This window comes from Podarcis gaigeae (genome assembly GCF_964106915.1).
Source record: "Podarcis gaigeae genome assembly, chromosome: 13".
NCBI lineage: Eukaryota > Metazoa > Chordata > Lepidosauria > Squamata > Lacertidae > Podarcis > Podarcis gaigeae.
This window is the reverse complement of record NC_139689.1, coordinates 34,130,847-34,157,874: the sequence shown is the minus strand read 5'-3', so window position 1 is coordinate 34,157,874 and position 27,028 is coordinate 34,130,847. Positions and strand designations below refer to the sequence as shown.

General features: G+C 43.7%; 1 protein-coding gene and 1 long non-coding RNA gene across 14 annotated transcripts in view; one reads left to right on the top strand and one right to left on the bottom strand.

Annotated features, from left to right (window-relative positions):
- The window catches only part of SKAP1 (src kinase associated phosphoprotein 1), a 344,210-nt gene that overhangs the window by 247,308 nt on the left and 69,874 nt on the right, over window positions 1–27,028 (top strand). For all 13 annotated transcript variants that reach the window (XM_083709712.1, XM_083709717.1, XM_083709713.1 and 10 more), the window contains 3 exons: window positions 1,582–1,773; window positions 18,866–18,928; window positions 24,771–24,880. In XM_083709712.1, coding sequence (XP_083565838.1) covers window positions 1,582–1,773; window positions 18,866–18,928; window positions 24,771–24,880 — 365 coding nt within the window. The remainder of the gene's footprint in view (window positions 1–1,581; window positions 1,774–18,865; window positions 18,929–24,770; window positions 24,881–27,028) is intronic.
- Window positions 6,353–9,243, bottom strand: LOC310830311. The gene is made up of 3 exons (XR_014557572.1): window positions 9,122–9,243; window positions 8,775–8,908; window positions 6,353–6,471 (listed from the first exon to the last, which is right to left on the bottom strand). It is a non-coding gene; the product is annotated as an uncharacterized lncRNA (long non-coding RNA).

Sequence of the window (27,028 nt, the reverse complement as noted above, 5' to 3'; positions counted from 1 at the left end):
TTAAAAATTAAACTCACACTTGCTTTGCTGAAGCCACTTTCTGTGTTGCAAAGGATGTATGCTCTCAAAGCACCCTCTTCTGGTCAGTGTGTGAAAGCAGTGTTGATACTGGGTTTTTTTAAAAAGATGTTATGACTAACATTTTGTCAGCTTACGTAAACGCATGAAGCTAGGAGTCACCAGAAAGCTGTCCCCCCTCAACTCCAAGGATAAATAATCTGCAAATCATATCTGCCCACACATTCCAATAATTCATACCACAATAGGGGAGGGAGAAAGAGCAAATCACAGCAAGCAACCTGCTAAGCAGAGATCTCCAGAAAAGAAATGGCCCAAGAAGTATTGTTGTTTGAAGAGAGAAGCTCTAATACCACAGAATAGCTTGGTATAGTTGGTGAGGAGGGCACAAGGTGTCCCCCCCCCCACCGCCCCAAGCATCTTCCTCCAATTGACTTGAACTCTGATCAATTGAAAGTATGGTAATGGTAAATATGTTTGTTTTATTTTGTTCCATGGTTCACTAAGCAATGGATGGGGAAATTCTGGCTCTCCAGATATTGTTGCATTTCAGCTCCCATCAGCCCCAACCAAAATAGTCAGTTGTCATAGATAATGGGAGCTGGAGTCCAACAACATCTGGAAAGCCAGAAGTTCCTCATCCCTGAACTAAGCAAATTGATCCCGTTCTGGAGCATATAAAGTAGTAATCACAAAAGAAAACTAATGCCTATGGTCATATGTACAATACTTCTCATTCACCTCTGATAAACCTCAGCCAGCTAGCACCACACCTCTGCTGACTAGTGTTAGGACTTTCAGGCTATATAGGGTGTGCTACTTTTTACAGCTTTAAACCTACCACCTCTCATTCTAGAAAAGCAGTGATGATACTCCCAGTTTCAATGTATAGGTTCATGCAACTGCTCTAAAAGGGTAAAGAGGTTCCCACCCTGTCCCCTAGTGTGTGCACAAACAGACACTAACTTGATACTAATAAAGCCATGTTGCTGTGAACCGCTATGGGGGGAAAGAGCTGGGAAACACACATACTTCACTTTGCTGCTGTTGTTGTTATGGCAGAGATTAAGCTAGTGGAGAAACTGGGGCTTTAATGTTCAGGGTTTTTTGTTCTGGTTTTGTTTTTAAATTTGCCTGTTTCAATACTCTTTAAGTGCTTTGTCAGCCTCCCTGAGTTTCGGACACTAGGATATTGTGGGGTGGGGAGGGATACAGTCAAACCATGCTTCACTGAGACAAGAGCTGTACTTGCCAGGTCCAGATCTACAGCTTCATGGAAGAGGATAACTCAGGCATATTCAGAGCATTCTTGTTATGGCACCTCTTAGTTCAAATTAAGGGCAGAAGTTGGTTCTTCGGTCACTCGGGACATGTGACGAATTTAATAATCTGTCTTAACAAACCTCCATCGACATTCGCTCAGACCACATCTTGCCAGCTGAAAATAATACTGTTTACCCTAAGGAACATCAGCATCTAATTGTGCTGTCCATTTCCCTTTTTCTCTTTATTTTTCTCTTCCTTTGTGTGTCATGTATTTTCCTTCTTATCTTCTTCTCCCAGATATTAAGTCCTCAGTTATCCCCTGTGAGGAAGTCGAGGACGACGACGACGACAATATCAAAGAAGAGGCCTATGATGACATAGACAGTTTTGATTCCCCCAATGTGACACATCATCAGGATACCTCTTTGGACCTGGAGGAAGATGAGGATGACGGACAGAGCGATGACTGCATTTATGAAGTTCTTCCAGGTTAGCAGGCTTTCATTCATATAAAGCTGCTTTGTATGGCAACTCAAACCATTAGTCCATCTATCTGAGGCTGTGTGCACACCACAGTGTTAATGTGTATGTGGGCCGCACATGAGCTCCTTCAGTTGAACTCTTTCTGAATGTTCCCCTTCCACAGTGGTGGGCAGTGCTTGATGTAATGTATTCCCACTATGTATTGTTGTCCCCCACCACTTGCCAATTAGTACTTCTTCACACACCCGAGTTCCAGAAACCTAAAGGCAATTCTAGGCATATGTTTACCTATGCGTGCAGCCATAAAAATAAAAAAATAGACTCAAGTTTTCTGATATACCAGACCTGGCCAAAACAATGGGTTTTGCTTTTTTTTAAAGTGTGTGTTACGCACAGCCTCACTGGCAGCCCACTTAGTAGCACCAGGGCTAATGAAAGTAAAGAATAGATGGGTGATAGGTGGCACCCAGGACAGTATCATTGCATGCTTTAAAAACAACAACGCACACATTGCCCTTCAGTATGTCCACAGTTGGGTAACAGGCAATTTTACATTGTGTTTTTTTCCTTACTGCATTATCCACAGATCAGAAAAGTTTGAATTAAATTGGGGCGGGGCGGGGTGGGGCTGTAGAGTGTCAGCTGCCACTTGGATGAGGACAGCGTTGTGTGAACAACACCAGAAAACATGTACCCCTGATATGCATTGGTTAGAGAATGAGCCTAAAGAGCTGGGCTGAGGGCCTAGGGAGGGAAGGATTCATACACATACCCTGTATTGCCCGTTCTAACAGATTTCCAGAAAACAGGATTGGACCTGTGCTTTCTAGACACAGGACAAGGGGAAGTGTGGATGACCCAATAGTGCTCATGCTATCTGTAACAATCTCTTCCTGCCCTTGTATTTCAGAGTACTGTACAAGAGTGCCCATTTGTCGAGAGTTCTTTTGTCTAGAACATAACTTCTGCCTAGAATACATTACTATGCAGATGAAATCCCATGTCAGTTTGCAAGTGAAAGCAGGTAGAACAGGTAGAATCAGGGGTGCCAACTTGCACCCCACATTGAGGGGGCCCATCATCATGTGATATATCCCACCAGCATGAGCGCTTGCCCAGCAGTGGCAGGGGATGCAAATCACTCTCCGTGCATCCTGCCAAGCATGCAAGTGCTTGCCTAGTGGTGGCGGGTATGGCAGCCCCCTCAATAATGGGAGGGCTTGGCCCCCTCCTCACAAATATTGAGGGGGCTGAAGCCCCTTCCACCACTACCATTGGCATCCCTGGTTAGAATAGAAAACTCAACAATTTGCCTCAACTAGAAAATATTAGTTCACCTGGGAAGAAAGAATAGCAAAATCTGGAAATTTCACATGTTCTGCACTCATCACACAGTGCTTTTCTAAGTGCTGTGAAAACTGCAACTCCTGCTCTCACAGGCCACCCAAACCACCATGAGCAGGGATCAGCCACCATGGGCACAATGGTAACAAGTACCTGGTTTGGATTCTGTCTGCTCAGCTCTCCAGTTTCCTGAGATACATGTTCCTCTCTCTCTATCTTTTGCAGTCAACTCCTACTTTTGTGTCATCTGCAGCACACAATTAGCGGGCAGGAAATGAATCAGAGCTGTAGTTGAGGAACCGGCATGGACTCTACTCATTTTGTTTTTGTCATTTCATAAGGGGAAGGCAGGTTCCTTACCGTGCAGATTCAGTTACTTTTGAGGCTTGGCTGTGGAGATTAGATTTAAGAGCAGGAGTGTGGGATGGTAGAATTGAACTGTTGTGTTTGTTTGAAATCTGAGATTAATGGTATGGTGAATTTTGTGTCACAATACCAAATACTATGCTTGCACAGAAAACCTGTGGACTCAAAAAATAAACAGCTTTGGATGTCAAACATCCCTTTGAGTTCAATCTGGTACATACCATTACAAAAAGGGCAATACTTATCTTTTATTTTATTTTATTTACAAGCAGGAGTCATTGGAAATATTAGACATCTACAAAAGGCAGCAAAACTACTAATCCTGCATCACATTAGCAAACAAAGCAACATCCTAAACATCTGCAACTCCCCAGCTGATTCCAGTCCAGCTAGAGACCTACAGTTATAGAGCAGTATACAAATTTAATAAATAATAATAATAAACAGAGAGCACTTTGTTTCTCTCTAGGTTGAAACCTTACAAATTGTTTATTTACCCCTTCTACTAGCTCTGGATGGGCATTGTATTCTAAAGGCAGGGGAGAGAGATTACCAGGCTATTAAGAAAAACATCCCTGGTCATTAAAAAACATTAGCCATCTTTTGTCAAGCCCCTGATTACCCATTAGTCTGTCAGGTGAAACCATAGTGATAGGCCCCATTCATGCTAATCAAGACAGCAAAACTCATAACACCATTTTGATGTGAATAGTATACCCATTCACCCTTCTGTTCAGGTGTGGATGGCCAATCTGGGAAAACAGCCTAGCTTTTCACATTGCCTTTCCATTGTGCGTAATGTACACAGAGCAGAGCAGCAGATCTGCTCTACCAATCTGGCTTTTGCTACCTTCATGCAAAATCAGCATACGAGTCTCTGCAGATGGTTACCGAGAACAGTGGATCTTCTATAATTGCTTGTGTACAGCAGGATCCCATTGGAGGTTGCATATTTTCAGCAGCCCTTTACATTTGAAACATTCCTACAGCACACAGAAGCTGACAGCCAGATCAGAATGAAATTTTGATGCTTTTTTCCGTTGCAGCCTTGTTTTTCTGTTGGACGCGACTAAACGACTAAACAGCAAAAGAGAGAGAGTGAACAGTGTTCAAACAGTTGAAATAGCCACTTTTTTCTATACAAGTACACTAGAATGCACAATCCTTGTGTGCCCACAACTGTATTACAGAAAGGTACCCACAGAGCAAACTGCTGCAAATGACTTAAATAAGAGGCCTGAAATGAAGGGAAATTTCTTCTTGACCTTAAATATGTTGACCCTGAGTGTGAGCAAAACCCATCCAACAAGATCCCTGACAAAGACTGAGGCGGGGCGTGGGGGGATCAACTCCACCCAGCATCCTGTTCCTAGTTCTAGACCACTCCTGGAATAGGAGGAAGTCCCCAAGGTTATGCAGGAGAAAAAGATTAATGTTTCTCTGCTGGCAAGAGTGTCTCTGGATGGTACAGCGTGTCTTTTCCTTGCTACTGGGGTCATTACAGTCAGCCTCCATACACAGTGACCTTCTGGTTGGAAAGCTTGAGTTGCAGATAAGTTTGAGTCCTGGCATTTCCTCTGCATGCAAACTGATCCCTCCCCAGATTGCAGAGGAAATCCTGTCAAGAGAATTGATAATGAGTGGCAAGCTTTCACATTGACATGGATGGAATGGGCTACAAATCCAACCCAAAGATAGTTGTGCACAGCAAAGCATTATGTTCTGATGGGTGGGGGTTGTATAGTGGCATTTGCTCTCCGATAATTGGATGAGAAGGCAACTTCATCATCTGATCTTTTATCCTGTTCCCATTAGGGCTGAGCGATAACTGGTTTTCAATATTGTGATATATCACCAGCTAAACATTGTGATATATTGATATATCACGATATGTGAAATAAGGAAAGAACTACACAAAGGTGAATAGGACGATGTCCTGGCAACTGCTACCACTACTTTCAGGCTGCCACTGCTACTGCCACCAGCTCCCGTCACCACCATGAGGTCTCACAAATTTCCACTGCTTCTTCTGCCACCGTGAGGCCTTGCAGGCTGCTGCTACTGCTGCCCCCTCCCACTTCCTTCACAGGGATTTGCAGGCCACCATGATTGTGCTGCCACTGCCAGGCCTTGCAGGTTGTCACCACTACTACCGACATGTACCATGGTTATGGCAAGCTGTTTCTGCCACTGCTGCTTCTGCCTCCTAGCAGGCCTGCTGGTGGTCTGGCAGTCCCAGATTATTTTTATCCACTATGACTCATCGCTGTAGTCTGGATTGTCCTAAATACCACCATTTGGTAGCCAAGCTCAAAACCAAAAGTCCTGTTGGGATGCATTTTGGCTTGCCTGGTGATGAAACTGAGTGTGTGATGATTGACAATATTGTCATTTATCTGTTTTAGACCCATAGCAGTTGCAAGGACATTGTCCTGTTCACCTCTGTATAGTTCCATCCTTATTTCAGATATTGTGGTAGATTGCAATGTTTAGCTGGTGATATTGTGAGGTTTAGCTGCTGATAACATTGCAGTGTTTCGCTGGTGATTTATCGCGATGTTGAAAACCAGATATTGCTTAGCCCTTACACACATTGTGATTTGTGATATATTGCCAGCTCAAATATTATGAAACATTATCACAATGTGAACTTTAAACCAGTTTTGGACGATACGTTGATATATTGCCCAGCCCTAGTTCCCACCTATCTAAACACAGTCCCATCACTATAGTTCACTGGCAAGGTCATGACTTATCAGAGGACAAGATTCATGGGCAAGACTGCTGAATCAGCTACATCACTAGAGCTTGAACAAAGGAGTAGGCAATAAAATAGATATACCAGCAAAATTGTGGCTGATACCGTGGCACATATACCTGGTCATTGTGGCCCCAACCTTCCTGGAGTCTTAGTTGGTGTGGGAAGTACTTCCATGCAAATATCTTCATGAGGAAGCACGACTAGGATGAGGCAGTTCCATGGGAGCATGGGGCCTGTGGGATAAGCAGGCAGCATCAGCTCCAAGGCAAGAACAGGATGTTGAACAGCTCCAGGTGGGGGAGCCCTACTGGTTGGCATGGATTGTGTTCACATTGTCGCCTTAGAGAACATTGAACTTGTGCTTTTTTGATGTGTTTCACAGTTCTGGTTGCTGCTGTGTACACACTAGGGAATATTAAAAAGGGGGAAAATATTTTAATTTATGCAAAGGTGTTCATACCTTGACTAGAGAAAAATTAGGAACAGCTTAAGGTCTTCAATCATTTTGAAGCTGGTTTTAGAATCAACATATCAACCAGTAGTATCTTAGAACAAAGGAAAGGATATTATGCATTTAGATAATGTTGTGTGAACACAGATTAAAAGCCAAGCACTGGAAACACAAGGAGTGCACAGTAAATAAGAGTGTGAACACAGCCAGCTCCTGAGACAGCTATAGAAATTGTTTGCTGTGCAGGAAGCTAGAACCAACTGAAACCTTATGTAGGTTGACAAGACCCAAAGTATGGAATGCTCCACCTCGCTGGAGGGACTGGCCAGCTGGTTAAAGTGCCCTCACCTTATTTTGTAGTCTTTACCTTTTGTGAGAAAGAGGAGACAGAGATATTGCAGGGGTCTCATGAGTCAAAGAATGGTAACAGAGCTGTGTCTTCCAACTGGGAGGGCCCCAAATTACATTTGGATGGTTCTCCCTTGAGCACACAGTCTGAATGTCATTCTCATCAGAGTCCTTCATTGAGTAATGCAAGGTCTGTGGGTCATAATATTCTGCAGTGAGAGCTCTTTGCATTATGGTGGCAGCTTCTAGCTGGATCCTTTGGGGTCCCTATTCTTCAGGTTGTGGAGGTGACTTTGGGGTGTTCTGTACTAAAAGGAATAGTGTAGGCATAAATGTTTCCCTGTCTTCAACTTGTTCTGTGGATTGGCCTTCCTCAAAGGAGTTCTTGAGTTGATTTCATGATGCAAGAGGTCTGGTTATCCTTTCTGATTCTGACCCTAGGCGGTGATAGTTGCACCTTTGCAGGAATACAAGGTATTACAGCATATAAGGTACGGGTAGAGAAAGGTTGCCAAATACAGAGCTATTTGCAGCTGCATGTGTTTTAGTAGCTTTGCGCTAAGTTAGAGAGGGAGAGATCAGTCTGCTTGTATTCAATGTCCATTTTTAAGTGTTCCATCATAAAATGTTAATTCAGTCAGTTTTGCCCTTTTTCTACGTTAAACTATTACTATAAAAATTGCATAAGAATTTGCATTTATATACGTATTTAAATATCTTCACAAAATATGCATTTCTATTTTATTTCCAAATCCATGTTTTTAAGCACAGTTTTTGAGGCGAGAAAGTGTATTTGGAGAATTTTGTTCTGCAAAATTTGGAGTAGTGCGAAAAGTAATTTGTTCTGATTTACACATTAGTCCAGGAGGATGCAGATCAGGCCAGATCACACCAGAATTCCTTGCTCTCCTGCTCTCTCTCTGCACAACTCTCTCTTCAACTAGAGTTGAAGCTCTGCTGGAGGAGGCTGAGCAGCCTAAGCAAAGCCCTGCTGTGCCCTCAGGTCTCTATGGGGCTTCCTCTGCCCTCACTGACATCCTCTTCAGGCTCCAGGGAAGGTCTCCCCATGAGCCACAAGGATTCCAGCTCTCTGCTGCCATTTTTTGGTATGAGTCTCTCTGTCTGTCTGTCTGTCTGTCTGTCTGTTTATTTCCTAAAACTGCATGTAAATAGAACATGCTTAAGTGGGGGAAGGTGTATGCCTGTACTATATCAAACAGTCTCAGCATTTGTTAGATCAGGGCAAAAGAGTGTCACCATATAATTTATAAAATGAGAGGAAGACAAGGCACTCTGAACCTGCCTCAAGGCAGTGACTTCCTTGTTGCTTCATGTAGTTTTGAGAAGTGGCACAGATCTAGGTCTGGAAAACCCCCAATAGCTGGAGCAGTGACTTGGCAGGGGGAGATTCTCTGTTTCTTCCCTCCAGCATCCTGTCCACTTCCATCTTCAAGTTCAATGATTCTGAAAGCTTCTGAAGCCAAGTCTCTGTGTAGCTTGCAGCTAGACATTCAAGCCATTTTTCCTTCCCTTCCCCCAAGTCTCCCACCGATGTAGTGGAGCAGGCCTGCATACGGGGCAGATCCTCCAAGGAGCTGTGTTTTAATGTTGCAATTTGATTCAATTTTCCACTCTATAAAATTACCCATCATTGTTCGTTGCCTCCTAACAGACACCTTCACTCTTAATTTAACAATCCTATCGAATTCTGCCTCGGAAATTGGAAAAATTTATCACCTGTGAAATTTTATTTTTCCTTGGTTGTATCTGTTTTTGTAAAACTTCATTAGCGACGATGACTTGCTGAGGAAATTATCTTTCTCTCTCTCTGTCTCTCTCCTTCCTCTATCCCAGTCTCACTTCCTTTCATTCTTAAAAAAAGAATGAAAGAAACACTCAACCACAACTGAGATTTTTATTTCCATAATAAAAAAGAACAACAACAGCCCATACTTCACACAGACAGACAGAAAAAAACAAACAAACAAAACCTCTGCTGAATTTTCAGAATTGCCACATTGGTTCAGATCAGTGGTTTATTCTGCACAATTTCCTATCCCCTGATGGTATGGTATTTTAGTTACCCAAAGGAAATTCACAAGAAGGGCATGATGGTAATTTCCAGGACCTTGTGTTGGTGTTCTGCACCTGGTAATTCAGGAATGGGAATCTATGGTCCTCCAAATGCTGTTGGACTATAATTTCCATCACTCCTGATTATTACCCATGCTGCTTGGGATTTGGAGATTCATAGATTCCCTATTCCTGAATGTCCCTGTGATGTCATTGTGGCATTCTAGTCATCACTGTGCCTTGATTGGCTGCTTTGGTACACGGAATATACAGGGATGTTGTTGGTGGCTGCCCACTTTTCAATCACTTGACAACACAGGATGCTCAGTAAGGATCCCTGGCCCAGCTATAGCTGTAAGTAGTGCCAAATGCAAACAGCCACACTTGCAAAGATGCAATCTACTTTCAGTAGACATTGGATTCTCTTGGGAGCTCCTGAGTAGACCCAACCTCAGCAGCATGGCTTACATTTGATGCCAAATTTAAACAGCACCAAATGCAAGCTGTATTTGGAAAGCATCTGTAGCAAGTGAAAGCTCCCCATTGTTTCTTTGTGGCTGCGTATTTACCTGACCCTGACATCAGGTGATTGACAGGGGTGTGTGGCCAGTGGGAAATGACATCTCATGTCAAATTAGGAGACCTGGGAAGTATACGGTAATTTGTTCCATGGCCAGTGATTCCCAACCCATGGTTTGGACTGTTGTAGGAAAATATCGAAAAAGAGCCCTGTGGACCTTAAGAACTTGGACATTTATTATCAAATAAACTTCTATGCCATACAGTCTTCTGGTGTTTGCTTGTAGTCTAAGTATGGATCTGTCTTTAGCAAATCAGGGTTTATATCTGGACTCCATTCCTCTTTGAGCAGGTCGCCCAGTACAATGTAGAGGTGGATTTTTTAAACAGATTTTTAACAGATACTTGGGCAATAGGCTGAACTTGTGGAATACAAGTTAAACAAGTGGCATGATTGCAGCACCAATACTATAATTAAATGCAGTGCATGCTTGTTTTGCAGTCTTAAACTGGTCTTTTTCTGGTACCTTACACAGGAACAGTCCTCTGTGATACGCACACGCACATATTATGGGTGGGCAAGAGTGAAGGAAGTCAGGTTGGAGGGCATATTGAGTCTGTTTTTCAGCCTTAGTGTGGAAGCCGGACCAGTGAGCAGTTTGCTGGCAGCACCTTCCTGAGTTAAAACGTGAATGGCTTCTTTCCTGAAAGCTTCCATCCATCAAAAGCTTTTAGGGGCACTGTGCAACTGGGAAAGCCTGGCATTTAATTATGATATTAATGTTTCAACTGCAATCCTTCAAGTTGTCTGCCTTAGATCCCACTCTTTCAGCCTGCGGCCAAAGCCCTGACTGAGGCAACTTAAAACTTGCACCCCTGCATTGTACAGGACAACCTGCTCAGTGTATAGTTTAGCAAAGAAGAAGAATCTTACCTCCTTATCCTTCATTGTGGGAGGATCCTAGCACACATACTTTGTATGCAGAAGGTTCCAGGTAAAATCCCTGGAAGTCTTTGCATAGAAAGCATATCCAGGTAGAAAAGATCAGGTAGCAGATGAAAGAGGCTCTGTCTTAACTCCTGGAGGGCTGTTCTCTGCCAGAGTGGGCAGCTGCCTTCTACAGATGTCGGCAATTGAATCTGGGAACCTTCTGCATGCAAAACATGCATCCTGCCATTGAGCATTGTCTCTTCCCAGAACAACATACAGTGACTACATTGGTGCATGCATACCCTAAGTGGGGATGGTTCACACATAGACTACACCCATGGCTTGGTGTCCTGTGGCTTGGATTGCTCATCGCTTGATGCCTTGCAGCTGATTGTAGGAATAGAAATGATTGAAAAGCACTGTATTTATGGCAACATGGAAGTATATTATTTGTTGGTGCATTAACCTATGCAAACTGTTGCTTCAGTGTTGCAGTCTTTGAGTTATGACTTCTCATGTGTGAACCTGCCCATTGCTCATAAATATCACTATTATTAAGTTATGCATCACTAGAATCAGGGTTCTTCAACACTTAGCTTGGAGCTTGGCCTCTGGCTTTTCTTAAAATTGCAGTCTTTAGTCCAGAAATTTTAGCTCTCACCTCAGGTGTTTGGTGGCCATTTGTGGTGGTTCGCAATGCTAAGGCAAAGGTACTTGGTACATTTGCTAGGCTAGGCATTTCTTACTATGCATCACATCCAATAGCTGAGCCCTTTTACATGAAAAAGAGTTTCTCAAGCTAGATCTGGGGAAGTCCAGCTGAAATTAAGTCCTACATACTCCTTCTGGGAAGACAGGTTGGACTAGAAAACTCTTGGATAATTTTCCAAGTTCTTTTTGGTGTCACACTTCCTTTTCTTTTCCTTCTTTGATTTCAAAACAATGCAGAGAATACATGGAGGCAGCTGAGGAGACGTTTCTGGTGAAATTTGGCTCTGTTTGGGGCCAAGGACCTAGACCCAGCAAACTGCCCTGAACCCATTAAGAAAGCTCTGCTAATGCAGTTTGCACAGCAGCCTGAGATGAAAAGACTTATGGAGTTTCCAGTAAAGCAGAGAGAAGGCGAGACAGAAGAATCTCCTTGGGGGAATGTCTGGGGTTCACTCAGCTAAACAGCTTTGCTGAGCAATTTGAGCTGTTGGCAAGGGAGGGCCAAATGCTCACTAACCTTGTTCAAGGAGACAAGGAATTTGATGGGCAGTGTTTTCTAACATGTTAAGGATTCTAAAACTTAAACCTAGAACCTCATAACCTGACATAACCTAGTGATCTCTTTGATACTATCTGTGCAACTTGGACCCTTCCACTGGTTGTATGAAGCCTCTGGATTCACCAAGTTTTTCCATTATGTTTTACAGTCATGGGAAATTCAAGTGCCTTTTCTTGAGACTCTCTTGTGAAAATGACCAAAGTGTAAAAAATAAAAGATGCAGTAAACACTACCTTTGAAGGTCTATGTGTGCTCAGATTTTGGACCCTCTTCAGGCAAAGAAAACATAAGGGATGTTCACCATGGGCCCAGCAATTGGTAGTTAGTCTAAGCCTAAGGGCTACAGCCTTTTGCGCTTGCTTGGTTGACAGAACACTATGCCTGCTGTTCTTCTGTGTTGGATAACTGTCCTCAGGGACCCTGGAAGGGAGAATTCCAGTAATGAATTTGGGTCTGGTTGTTCAAGTCCCCGAAGTCATTGACTGGCTGGATGCAGAGGAATGGTCAGAGGCACCAGCTGGCAAATCCCCAGGAGAACCTCCCAGGAAAGAAGGCTCAGAGCCAGGGGATTGGTGGTGGGGCAATGATGAGTGATCAGAGGGAGAAGAAGGAGCAGAGGTCGGAAGCTGAAGAGGCAACAGGGTTTAGTGAGCAGGAAGAGGCGGTGGCAGAGAGTGGTTCAGACTCAGAGGCAAGAGAGGAGGTGGGGCCAGGAGACAAAGATGGGGCAGGCTGTGTAAGAATCCAGGGAGTTTTCCCCTCCTGCTGTGACCAGCTCCTCTCACCATGGTCTCCCAGAACACAGAGAAAAATCAAGAGGGCAGAGCAAAGAGAGGCAAGATGGCAGAGCTTTAGGCTTCTAAAGAAGGAACCGGGGTAGGAGCCTTAGAGAGTGGTGGGAAAGCGGGGACCTTTAGTCCTCAGAACTGCCTCATTGGGGCAAAACCTACTGAGAAGAGTTGCTGTGACCATTAGACATGTGCTGTTTTGGTTTCTTTGAATAAAGAGTTAGCTTCACTGACACTGTTATTTTTTATTGCTGACCTGCTCGTGACTCTGGCTTCTGATACCCAACCTAGCCCTGCAGGTTTCCCACAACCAGGCCTAGGACCAACAGCTGGCATCTTTGGGAGCTGCTAATGGCACGCTTCCAATGCAGCCATTGTCCTAGGCCCATTTCCCATCAATCTTTCAATGAAGACTGCATCTGCCATTATATTTGCTCATAGCATTCTGAACTGACACTACCTCACTCCAGAGCACTGTGGGCAATTACAGTGGCATACTTCAGGGTACATCAGAGAAGAGCCAATAAACATGGAAACAGATAGGTAGGGATGAACCAGAGGATCCACCAATGGGGGGGCACCAGAGAACCCCCTCAAACCAAGAGCCAGTTCTTGCCCACAAGAAGCTTTTAGAGGCTGCTGCTCAATTCCCAACCGTGTGAATCCATCTAACATATTGTTTGCTCTCTTCCTCCCTGTTTTGCTGCTTATTGCTTTGGTCATTTTCACAACCAACGTTTGGATTTTTGTAGTGTCTGTAAATCAAATGGTAAAGCCACAAGGGTTGGTCATATGTGGATTCATTCTGACATGGTTCTGGCTGGGGCTAATGGGAGTTGAAGTTCAAAACATAGAGAGAACACAAGGTTGAGGAATGCTGTGTTAAAAGAATTGCTTAATAGTTCTGATGAAGTTCTCATCTGTACTTGGTCAGTTGCCTAGATGGGAGGCCTCCCAGATTCACCTCTATGTACTGCCAAGGGCTCCTTAGAGGATGATCATGATGCAGACCTAGCAAATAAATGAACAATATTGAGAAACTCAAAAGAAGAATGCAATGGGAAGTTCTCTTGCATAAGCTCCATTGAAATGTGTGTGAGATTTGCTGAATTTTCTGCTAAATTGTAGCCCCTTTCTGGTCTCCCTCACATCGAGAGTGTACTTATTGTAGATATTGTCCTTCAGGTTTCACCCTAAACACATGTGCTATTTCTAGAGACCTGCTATGCTCTAAATAGTATCCTCATGGCTGCAAGGGGGTACTGTGGCATGCCCATAGCACATAGTTCAAAGCTGGAAGAAGGAGTTCTTGATATACAGTGGTACCTCGGGTTAAGTACTTAATTTGTTCCAGAGGTCCGTTCTTAACCTGAAACTCTTCTTAACCTGAAGCACCACTTTAGCTAATGGGGCCTCCCTCTGCTTCTGTGCCGCCGGAGCACGATTTCTGTTCTCATCCTGAAGCAAAGTTCTTAACCCGAGGTACTACTTCTGGGTTAGTGGAGTCTATAACCTGAAGCATATGTAACCTGAAGCGTATGTAACTCGAGGTACCAACGTATTTAGAAACTGCAGAGAAGCAGTTGGTGTTTGGTGGTATTATTTTTAAAACAAACTATTTTTTGTATTGTAGTCGCTCAGTGTGCTGATTGTAGATACGGGTTCTCCTGAAGAACAATCACGTGAGGTCCAAAACATTCTCTAAATGGTGTCCCTTGGCTTAGATGTCCCAGAGTGAGCTTGAATGTAATATGCATGGCCTGTGCCATTTTAGAGGTGATTCCTGCTGCCTCCGCCACTAGTAGGAAAAGGTCTGCCAGGTTCAAGAGATGGTTGAGGGTTGGCAGCAGCACTCTTTTAGTTTGGTCAGCACGAAGCCTGAAAAAACTGGCCTAACCCTTCCACTGTTCAGCAAAGGATGAGCAACCCTGTGTTTTCCATTTACTCTCTTTATCACATCATAGCATTGCCTGGAAGGATATTAATCGAGCTTTGATTGTTCAATTATTGTTAGGGTTTTTTCCTCTACTTTTCTCTGTGTGTGCATTTTTTTTAAAGTCATTGTAATAAGTTAACATTTACGGTTCTCCTTCACAGATCCACAGAGCAGGCAAGGGGTGGGAGTGGGTGGGAAAGGCACTCTCAATAATTTATTTTAAAATCAATGCTAATGAGGTTGTGTCTCGTCATTGGCCTGAGTTTTACAATCAAGCCTGATTTATTTAGAAAAGATCTTTGGTGCCACTTTCCCATCTAACAGTGGGGGTGGAACAGGGCAGGGAGAGCTGTTTCTGTGACCCTCCAACTTCAGGTCCAATTCTAAATTCACAGAGGGATGAACTGACCAGGTTTGCATTGATTTGAATGGAGAGTAAGAGACAGCTGTGCCCTAGACAAAGTGGTGGTGGGGAGAAGCTTTGGCTTCCAGAATGTGCAGCATGGCAGGTTGTCCGGCACACTTTGCACTAATTCTATGATATTGGCAAAATATCTGTTTCTGAGTCTGACCAGCTTTGCATCTGACCTTCTGTCAGCTATCTTGTTTTGTTTACTGAAAACTAGAGCTCTGTGCTCCAGAGGCGCTGGATTTAATACTACAAGCAGAATTGTCTTCCGGGTTTAAATTTCCTTATGTTAAACAAACAAATAAATAAGAACCAGAATTCGGCCTCCCAAGTGTTTCAGTTTTCATTTTTAGAAGCAGGTTTCCAGGCCTTGAGACTTCAAACACAGGCTGGTAACATTTTGATGGGACTGAATGGAGCTGCTCTTGGTCTTAAGTGGCTCATGAAAGTGATACCTTAGTGTTGGGCATCACACAAATAAAGTGGAATAATGTTTGTGCACTGTAACATACACACCTTCAGTTACTGCTGGGGAAGAACCATTTCTTCATGCCAACACAGCTTTTATCTTGTGAATACAGATGTCTATTTGCTAAGTGATAAAATACCAGCTTGTCTTCCCGTGTGATGGGGAATTTTTTTTGCCACACATCTGCACTTGATCAGCAATCTAGGAAAGAGGCAGTATGGTAATTGTGCTTACTGTCCTTGGTGGGATGATACAGACAACCAGCTTACCAAGTGGTTAAATTCATCCTGTGTTAAGTTATCACTTGGCAAATGATAACTATCTGTGTTTGGCCTCTGTTTTCCTGTTAGTCTCTTAACCCATACTGCCTTCTGGAATGCATCCCCCCTTGTGCTAAGTCCGTCCTTCCGCATCCACACGCATTCTGCCCTCCTCCCTTTTCCTCTTCCCATGGCCTCCATCATCTCCTGACAGTGTGTTTCATTCATTGTCTTCTCTTTAGTGAGACCGGAGATACTTGTCAAAGCTAAGGAAGCTTTCCCGCTTGTGTTATGCTTATAAAGTGCCATGTAAATTTATGACGCTATAACAAGTGATTGCTATTACTGCCTTAAATAACAATTGATAGGTTTATGGGGCATATTTTAAAATACTACCTCCCTCTGCTAGCAGGTGATAACCCATTTTCCTGTTCTATATGTTAAGCTTTCGCATGTAGGTTGTTGCTCCCGAACAGCATAGGGATGAGTGCTGTTTCTAACGTTGCTGTACTGACATGCTGCCACTGAAATTTTATTCTGTATGGTCAGGGTTCCACGTGGCTGAGGAAACATCTGAAATCAGCTTCCCACGTGGCTTGCCCAAACTGCCTGATAAATAGCCAGGTGGTCATGTGATCAGGAAGTATGGCGCTTAAATGGGTTCTTAACCATGCCAAGCCAAGTACAAATGCAGACAAGGTCACAGTCAAATAGGGAACTCGAGTATGCAGAAGTGAGTTTTGGCAGTAGTGACACCTGAATTAGACCATTGGATCGCTTCACTCTTAATATTTGTATGTAGCGTTGGCATTAATATAATGTATGTTAATATGTGGCTTTGGTAGGAGAGAGGTAGGATAGCTGTTTTCTCCAAAACGTGCTTTAGGGCAGAAGATACTTGTGATTTCCAATGCAGTGAATCTACGCTCAAACTACCAGCACCACACCTAAGATGTTACTTCTGTTATAGCTATAAGCCAGCCAAGGTTAGAAACAGTTTAGTGAGATAGTTGAAAAGAGATCAGATGAGGCTTTTCAGGGGTTTGCATTATTTCAAAACCACACCTAACCTGTTTGGCCAGGGATAACTGTGGGGCAAAATAAATGTGTTCACACACCATGAGAAGTGAACTTTCTTAGAGATTATTGTCTGTCATAGTCTCTATTAAGCTCATAGCAGAAGAACGATTTGAGCCAAGGACTCATCCTTTTCACTATTCAGTCTATTAACCATAAATAAGCAGCCAGTGGGCTGTGGTAGTAAACAGGAAGGATGCATGTCCCATGCCGGCTTTAGAACCACTTCAAATGTTGCAAAACTCCTAAAACAGGAAAACAAGGCTGCAACGTGTATTCTGTATAGTGATCTCACACTTGGGTTTATTGCTGCTTGTAGATAATGAACAAACATGGGGCGTATTGCTGACCACAGTGTCTCTTCAGTTGGAAAATACATTTACAGTGGTACCTCGGGTTACATACGCTTCAGGTTACAGACTCCACTAACCCAGAAATAATGCTTCAGCTTAAGAACTTTGCTTCAGGATGAGAACAGAAATCGTGCTCCGGCGGCACGGTAGCAGCAGGAGGCCCCATTAGCTAAAGTGGTGCTTCAGGTTAAGAACAGTTTCAGGTTAAGAACAGACCTCTGGAACAAATTAAGTAATTAACCTGAGGTACCACTGTATGTGTATTTGCTAGATGTTGCCATCTATAGAGGGTGCGTGGTAATGCCTACATGAGAATTCTTCCCATATAAGAATTTTGCATTATAAAACATCTCTCAGAAGTGGGGAAGGCAGTGAGAGTCACATAGTCATCTGTGTGAGGGCTAAACTAGACATGATGCAGGAGGTCTGTGGTGGACTGGGGGGGGGGGAGTTACTAATTAGCAGCCTCACACTGTTGCTTTGAAGTTGAGGGAACTAGCACTGCAGGAGGATTGGTTTAACCACATCCTCCCATCCCATTTCCCTGATTCACATTCCTTTACGCTGAAACTGCTGTTAGCTCTGTAGAGCATGGAGGGAGGGAGACAGGTACCACTTTCTAAAAAGAGCAGCAAATAATTTTAGCCACATGCCTGGAACTGAGGCAAACCATTCAATCTGGTGGCTTTACAAGTGTTGTTTGAATGGGGCGGGTGGCGGAGGGGCGGGAATGGTTGAAAACTTTACCCGCTGTTTCTAGGCTCCTCTGTGTGTACCATCAAAGGCTTACTAAGGTTGTATTTATGGGATTGGTTATGATCTGAGCAGAATCCTCTTAGTCTCTTCAGGTTCCAGGTCTGAATTTCTGTACCTCATCACATAAGTAGCATGTGGCTTTAAAGCCATAATCAGGTTGTGCTTTGCACCCTGATGCTGTCCACATAAAATACCTCTGCAGGCCCATTCAAAGACATTTTGCTGCCCAGAGGAAAGAACAGAGTTGTATCCACTCCCATTCTGTGTACAGAAGCTGACAGACTTTGTGTCAATTGAATTTTACCTTGACAATGGCAGTGGGAGAGCACCCTCTACTGTACCTGAGGGCAGCAGGCTAGTTTAGGGGATGTGGGGCATGTCATGTGGCCTACACAATTCTGCCTTTCAACACCTCATAAGCATCATGTGAACTGACTGCTTAATGGTAGGGCCAACCCTATATTCTGTTGTTGCCTTGTACCATCACTGCTATGGCAGCAGAGTTTTAAATATTTTATTTTATTTTATATTTTATTGATAAAATGGAAAGAGTCTCTCTGCAAATGGATGGCAACATACTTAAGAAGTTCTTGAGGATAAAAAATGCAGCAGTGATGGACGTTCTGATAGCAAAGGAAAAGGAAAAGATGTAGCGCTAGGTAGAATTTTGCTATCCTAATTTTGCCCCTTTTTTTGTAGAACTAGATGCCAAGGCAGAGTCATGGCACAAATTATGCCCTGGTGCTCTGGAGCACATAAGTCAGATACCAAGTGCTTTGTTCCATTGTGTCAGAGCCCCTGACACATTGTTTTTTTAGAAACATGCAAATAGTGCAAATAGTGATGGGCAGTCACAGATGTTTATATTTGTTTTGTGGTTACTTTTAAAGCTTTCTTGGCTCTAAAATCCAGATTAGAGTATAATTTTGCAAAATTAGTTTTCTGGCAGAAACAGCTAGATTTACTTCACTTCTTATCTCATTGTAGATGATGAACTTGGTTTGTCCACTTCAGATGGCAGAGAAGATGCTGGAAGCATGGAGAAGAAAGGTAAAAGATAAAATATCAGTTTGGAACTGCTTTCAAATCAGCATGCATTACATCATCGTCATCATCACCACCATAATTGCAAGGTGTACACTAAAGAAACAAAACCATGTTTGGACACACATATATTATACAGGTCCACACACAAAATTTGGCTGAAGCTCCTTGTCAATTGTATACCTGATAACAAACCTGGGTCTGCTGCCACATTATATATAAAACGGCCCTGAGTCAGCCTTCTTTTACTTTCTTCCTTGCAGTAAGAACCACAGGCAACCCAAGCTGACAGTGCTTGACTGAAATTGCCGTAGATACAGTACAACTTTCAAACATGAATCATATTCAATACTGGTGGCCTCTGAGCTTGTTAATTTTCTAAGGGTTTGGGAGGCTACAATGTGTTACTCAGCTAGGCACCGTATCTTTCTCTCAAATCTAAAAAAAGAGAGAAACATCTAGAGTGCAATTTCTTTCTAACAATTACTAGCCTTTGTTGGATTCAGGTAGGTAGCAGTGTTGGTCTGACGCAGTCGAAATAAATAAAAAAATGTCCAGTAGCACCTTAGAGACCAACTAAGTTTGTTAGCCAAAGTGTAAATTCTCTTCCCCTAACATCCTTAGTATACACTTAGTATACACCCTTCCCCTACCATCCTTAATAGTGCACCTATGTTTGGGGACAACATATAGACATGCTGACTTTTAATCAATCAATTAAAACCTGGATCATTAATTGTGTATGTGTGTGTCACACCACATGCATCAGTTGACACTCCTGTCTTGTAGCTCTGCTGGAGTGGAGTCCTTGCAGGAAAAGAATCTAAAGGAATCTCAGAGAAGGCAAGTCCAATGGGACACCTCCACGCCTTCCAGGGGAATGCAGTTGTGGGAATTGTACTCTTTATACTGATCTTCATCAAGCAGTCCAAAATTTATGCTTCACCATCCCTTCAAAGCAAAGCAGATAACCTGATGGTGAGGGGGAAACACACCTTTCCCTGGCCATCAGTCCAAATTAAGCAAATTGAACAGATGTAGAATTTCTTCATCCCAAGATAGGAAATAGGCCCTTCATAGTGTAAAATTTAAATACAAAAGATGAAAGAGGCATACTGCGCACCACTCCTCCAACCTTAAATCTATAGTGGGTTAAGATTGACATATCAAGGATGTTTACTTCTATCAGGCTGCCTAATTTAGCATCTAGTTCTTGGCTGTTGTTTCCCCCCCAAGTGCAAATGCTTTGAATATTCCTACTTCCCTCACCCCTCCTTGTTCAGGAAACAGGTACCAAAAAGTCTTTGAGAAGGAGCCAGGCTCGTAAAACTTAGGCAACAGATGGGCGGAGGGGAAAGAGAATTGTCAGGAGTGAGGAAAGCAAAAGAGGAAAAGCTTACGGAAAAACGAAAGAGGAGATGGATACAGACCCAGTAACAAAACAAAGGCAGGGTGAAAGGAGAGTCACAGTTACCAGCGCCAAGAGGAAAGGAGAGCAGGGAAGTTCTGTAGACTGGAAAGTTTGCCTTCTCAATCATTACGCCCAGCCACCACAGGCAGCCTGCTCTTCCAGAGTGCTCAAGCACCTTCATTCCCACCCTTGCTTTTTCCTTAAGAACTGAAGCCATGCAGGATCTGAGCAGAAAACCTGTTTCCTGGATCAGTCCTGTCCCACCTACCCACCAGCCCACTTGCTTCTCTCTCTGTTGGAATGTATGGACCCAGTTCAGGAAAGAAGCACTTAGGCAGAGCTGCTTTGGGCTTCCTGCAGTTCTGGGTGTTGTCTTTTTGTCTGCAGCTCAGGAAACAGCAGTGTTCTAGTAAACTGTATTTTGTCAAGGCCACTAAGATGGTATTCCCATCTCCAACATTTTAGAAGCATCTTGGAAGAAGCATTATTGCATCACTTATTTCCAAAGGAAACACTGGGGTTCACATCCCCCAGAAGCTATTAGAAGCTATGGCATGTGAGCAAGAAATTCTGACCCTTTAGCTGAGATGTGTGGTGAAGATTGGCTGTGGTTTCCTCCATAAAAGAGCAGATTCACTCTTCACATGCTCAGTCGTGGATGCTCTGTATGATTGCTTTATATTTTTCATAGCTGAATGCTGGCACTGAAAACAGTTCTTGGAGCTCAGCTCTTCCTTAAAATAAAACCTGCACTATTGAATTCAGCTAAAAATGTTTGGTTACACACACTCTCCCCTCCATCCATTTTAAAAATGATTTTAATGATTTCTAACTAATATGCTTTTATTGTTACTTTATTATATTCATGTAAATCACTATTAAGTGAAGGGAGGAGCACTATATAAGTAAATTATTATAATCATTTTATTTCTTTTTGTACCAAATGTTTCCTTAACAATGGCTTTCTTAATATGCAGATCTTAGCTATTTAGCAGCTCTCTTTTTTTAACTTGTGAAGGAGTTTCTGTGGACGGTGCTTTTCAACTAGCTTGCTAATGAATGTTACCTAAAGCAGGGTTATCCAGATGCTGTTATCCACATACTATCAACCGCAGCCAATATGGTGTATAGTTAGGGATGGTGGGAGTTTGCTTTCATATTGCTTCCACACTAGCTGTGGTGTGTGCAATTGCAACCAGTAATTAAAGCCTCCTCCTTACGGAAACAGGAGCTAATATAAAAGGCAATTTATTGTTATTTCCATGGCCACACTAAACAGAAGACAATTTAAAAAGGAGGAGGAAGCTGTTAATTAAAGTTGCAGGAGACTTTTGCTTAATGGGCTTAAGGAATATTCATGGTGTGGCAGTCGTTGGCATAGATGTGTCACACTTGGGAACGATTTAGGCAGAGATGATGCTTTAGACTGGGGACAATGCTAGGGCATCTTGCAGAGGACGTTAGGGCAAATGATTCGGGGTAGTGCTAAATGCATTTTGGGGTGCAGAGATGTGCAGACTCCTTATTCAGGCTGCTTACATAGTTCTGTGTTATGTAAGGAAGTGGGAACCAGGAATCAACGTCAGCTTCCTTCCTCGCCTGAAGTAATATGAAGCTGACTAAGACATACACAAATGTGGTGGGGGTGGGAGAAAGATTAAAATTCAAAACAAGAGGGAGAAAAACTAGTTTGACTATTGAATCTTCCCATCTATGGTTGCCTAGTGATAAGCCCCATGCTTGCTTCTCTCTTTAGATGAGAAGCTCTGAGCCCTGAGCAATTTTTTAATTTTCTACATGATCTCCTTTACTCTCTTCCCTGTTTTGTGCCTTACCCCCGTTCCCTTTCCAATATCTCACACAAAAGAAGTAGACCTACTTTTTTGCATGTACTGTTGCTGAGATTTGTGTTCTCCCTGCTCTGCCATTACTCATTTCAACAAATTTAGGTAATCTAAAATTGACCACACAAATTTAGAGGGTTTCTTATCATGATGTCCCTTACATCCAAATAATAATGCTTTTCTGCCCTCCTCCTCGTAGAGCCTACTATTCTGTATCACAGCCAGGACTCCATTGGTGGAATATGGTACACCCTAAATTTTGAGCAAGAGAAAGCAACTGGGGAAGGGGGCTGGCATAAGCTCCTGAGCCACAAAAGCACAAGAGTTTAGCTGTGGAAATCCTGTCACTGAAATGGAAGGTGAAACCTCCTTGAAAAACTATCAGACTATTAATGCATGCAGAGACAGGACGCGGGTGGCGCTGTGGGTAAAACCTCAGCGCCTAGGACTTGCCGATCATCAGGTCGGCGGTTTGAATCCCCGCGGCTGGGTGTGCTCCCGTTGCTCGGTCCCAGCGCCTGCCAACCTAGCAGTTCAAAAGCACCCCCGGGTGCAAGTAGATAAATAGGGACCGCTTACTAGCGGGAAGGTAAACGGCGTTTCCGTGTGCTGTGCTGGCTCACCAGATGCAGCTTGTCACACTGGCCACGTGACCCGGAAGTGTCTTCGGGCAGTGCTGGCCCCTGGCCTCTTAAGCGAGATGGGCACGCAACCCCAGAGTCAGACACGACTGGCCCGTATGGGCAGGGGTACCTTTACCTTTAGGCAGAGACAGGCACCTTTTCTTTTCATTAGCACCCTAATGAAAAACTCTTGAAGGCTGCATTCACATAGTGAGTGGGAGCAGACTTGCAGACAATCACACACTTTTAATGCACATACACACACAAAATCTCTCCCTCTCTCTCTCTCTCTCTCTCTCTCTCTCTCTCTCACACACACACACACACACACACACACGGCTATCATTTCCATCCATAATGCACAGACCATACAATAAAAGGAAAATAACACAGGTAGCTTTAAAATACAAAAAATGATTTGTATATCTTAATTAGCCCTCAAAGGCCATGATAAAAATTAAGCTTCTAAGACACTGTTTAAAATTAACGAGGAATGAGGTGTCTCTGATTTGAAATCAAATTTGATAAGTGGGGTAGGAGTCACTGCTGAAAAGGCCCTGTAATTCTTAGTAACTGAAGTTTCATCCTCCATTTTCTCCATAGACATTTTTAAAAACAAAAGCATCTCTCCCAACTGTGCAAAAAGAGCTCAGCAATCTAAGGAGAAGGTAGACATGAACGCACAGCTGAACTACAAACTCTGCCTTATTCAGAGCCCCAAACTGCAAAATGCCATTGCATCCTGAAGATTACATGTGTGTAATCTCCAACATGCATGGATGATTTTTTTGCCTATCTGTAAACTGGAGACTGGAGACATCATGCAACTGGAGTTTTTCTTACTTCCTAAGGCAGATCTCCTTGCAGAAGAAGGAGCTATAATTGCACACCTTACAAAGCAAACTACAAAGAGGGAGTTGTCCCCTGCATTGTAATGGTAATGAAGGCTCTGCTTCCTCTGCCTCTCTCCTTTCTGGTCCCTTCACCCTATTGCCTCTGTTGAACTGTTGCCCACCTGTCCGCTGTTGAGTAAAAACAGCTGTGCAGGGGTAAAGAAAGTGTAGCTCCCCACTGAACAGCTGATGGGAAAGAGGGAACTTAGAGGGCTGGATGAATTCTTGCCTACAGAGCCAGTCCCCCTCCCCTTTGAGTATCAGATGCACTCTTAATTTTCCCGAGACATTTGATTTTTGAAACCAAGTTCCTCCTGCTAATGGGTTCAGTGATAACCCTGAAAACTTGTCCCTCCTCTCTCAGCATAGCAGAAATGGAATCAATTGTTCAGAATGCACATATACAGTACTGTATGTGGAAACCTGTACGAAACATGTGGATGGGCTGCAGTGCCAACCATCACTGTGCCCACTGGCCATTCTGGCGAGGCTGAAGGGAGTTGGGAGTTCATAACATCTGGAGGGCCATGGGTTCCTTATCACTGCTCTAGGTTTATTCTGGTTGCAGAATTGCAGTTATGGTATCTTGATACAGAATTTGGTTACGGTATGAGAGAATGCTGATAGCCAGCCTGCCCAAGAGCGTTGAGTTGCAGTATTGTCTTAGCCAAACCTTCCCATTGCCCCACGCCACACCACCCTTATCAAATAGGAAAAGAATCAGTAAGTCAGCATGATGCAAAGGCATCTCCCCAATTTCCCAAAATGCCCTTTTGCTTATTTAGGGAACCTACGATGGGCACACGCATCCATAAGCATCCTTGCTGCTGTAGGAAGCTTGCCTGCAACAGATATATACAGTCAACTTGGAGGGACTCACAAGCACCCTCCAACCACTGCCACTAGAGGTGAACATAAGTGAACTTAAGGCCCCGGTGTAGCATTTTTGGGATAAATTACCAAAATCTAACTTCCCCGTAAATTACTGCCAAAGGAGAAATCAAGTCTGCCTTGCAGCTATTGATCTGAATACTATAATCTGTTCTTAACACACTCTTCTCTCTCTCTCTCTACAAGGAGTCAGAAGAAAGTATGTGAATTACTATCAAGGTCTGTGGGATTGTGCTGGTGGTCATCCAGATGAGCTGTCATTCCAACGAGGAGATTTGATATACATCCTCAGCAAGGTATGTGTAGAAACGGCTTTACCTCCACAGCCTCCAACCAATGAGTTCTATCCCTCCAAGGAAAAGAAATCAACTTCTCTAACATAAAGGGTGCATCTCAAAGCTGTGGGGAGAGAGGTTCAGACTCGCTTTCTCCACATGATCAGTCAAACTGTGATCTAACCTCATTTTAGTGTCTCTGTGATACTTCTTCAGTACTTTCTTGATACCAGTAGCGTGACACCCTGCTTGCACATAATTCCACCACCCCCTTTATTAGATTTGCTAAGGCGGAAGTTATCTTGCAGCGTAAGAGATGCTGTGCTGCTATTAGTTTAATTTCTGAGTAGATGTGCACGCCAGTGCAGGAGGGGGAAAGGCTCAGCCTCTGAAAGGCTACAGGAACGCACAAATCTTTGCTGTGGCAAGAAGCCTTCCTGGTGTTACCAGGTCTGGTCTCAGATCAAATGGGGCAAAGCAATTCAAGAGTTGCAGATGTACCAATAGCTTTGAGTAAGCAACCCACACATACAGAGACTAAAAGCAAACTGAACTTCTTCCCCTAACCTGCCTCTCCCAGGCTCCACTCCCTTGTGGAGAACTAGGGTCCCTAAAGGGTCAATCCTGTGGCCATCCTCATATGCTCCTAGCTTCCTGCCTGTTGTGCTTCCTGCACCATTGGATCAGTTGGGTACTGTGGGAGGCATTGGGTCCCTCTGGCCCTGCAAGCTCTGCCTGGTTCTATGGGTGGTTGTTCTCTAGGTGCTTGTCTGTCAGCCCCTGGCCCAGTGGTCCTCTGTTCAGCAGCAGGCTTAGAGCCCTGAACCTGGTCTGGCTTTTTAGGTGATGCACCTGCAGCCTCCAGCTCTGTGTATGGATTGCTGTTGGACTCCAGGTTCACGACAACTTTTTATTTGAAAGTCACTAAATGCTGCTGTGGTTTCGCCAGAAGCGGCTTTGTCATCCTGGCCACATGACCCGGAAAAACTGTCTGCGGACAAACGTCGGCTCCCTCGGCCAGTAAAGCAAGATGCGCGCCGCAACCCCAGAGTCGTATCGACTGGACTTAACAGTCAGGGGTCGTTTACTTTTACCTTTTTAAATAAACATTACTGAACTGTAGTTGTATAGTGTTGGGGAGTGTGTGGTAAGATTCTTTTATCTGCCATGAGGATTACAGATCAGTAAATTCATTAATGGTGTGATTGGTAGGTGTAGCAGGGATGCTGAGGAAGAAGTTGGTCTTCAAGGGTGCATTCTCAGTTCACGTAGACAAGTAGTGAATTTGCTAATGTGCATGACCATCCTCTTTCAGTGTGCTAAATTCCCCCCACCCAACACAAACCCTCGACAACTTACACAGGTTCTGTTGCAGACACAAAGGGTTTTCTTGACAGACAAGTCAATCTGGAAAGGTCCCCTGAAGCTGGAAAAATGTGAAAACCACAGATCTAAGTAATCATTCCGCCTTCTTTCTCTTCACCCTGACCTCCCAACGCCATCTCCCTCCCTAGCCCAGAGAGCTGCTTTTGGAAATTCTTCCATCCTTTTATGTTTACTTGCCTCACAGCAAAGTTTGTCTAGAAAATAGCTTGAGCATGTGTGTAATCACTCAAGAATTGCAAGGGTAATTGAGTTGCTTGGTCAGGTGTGATGTAGGGGTGAGGGGAGCAAAGGAAGGAAGGCGGGGAGAGTGTGGGGATGTAAAATACTTTCTTTGCCACAAATGTGCAAGTGGATACATCGGCTGATTTATAAATGTGCAGATGAATAAATTGGCATAAGCAGTGGTCCAGTGTTAGGCCAAGTGATCCAGAGACATGGGTGTAATCAAAACCAGGCAAGAATCAGGATTTAAGGGAGCAATCAGGGAAAGGGAGCAGGAGCTTAAACAGTCTTTTCATACTAGAGATGAGTTGCTTGGACTAAGGGCTGTGGTTAGGTTTATAGGTTCTGGTGGCATTAGATTGGTCAGTAGGGATTAGCTGATCAGATGCTCAGACATGCTGGTGCTACAGGATAAATGGCATCCTCAGTCTTACATTAGATACAGAGAACTGGTGGTACAGGAGGGTAAGGCACCAGAACTTGGCCTTCTGAAGAGCCCCTTCCAACTGTATGATTCTTTGATTCTAGGCCACAGGGCTTATTCTTTTGAGAAGCTCTTGT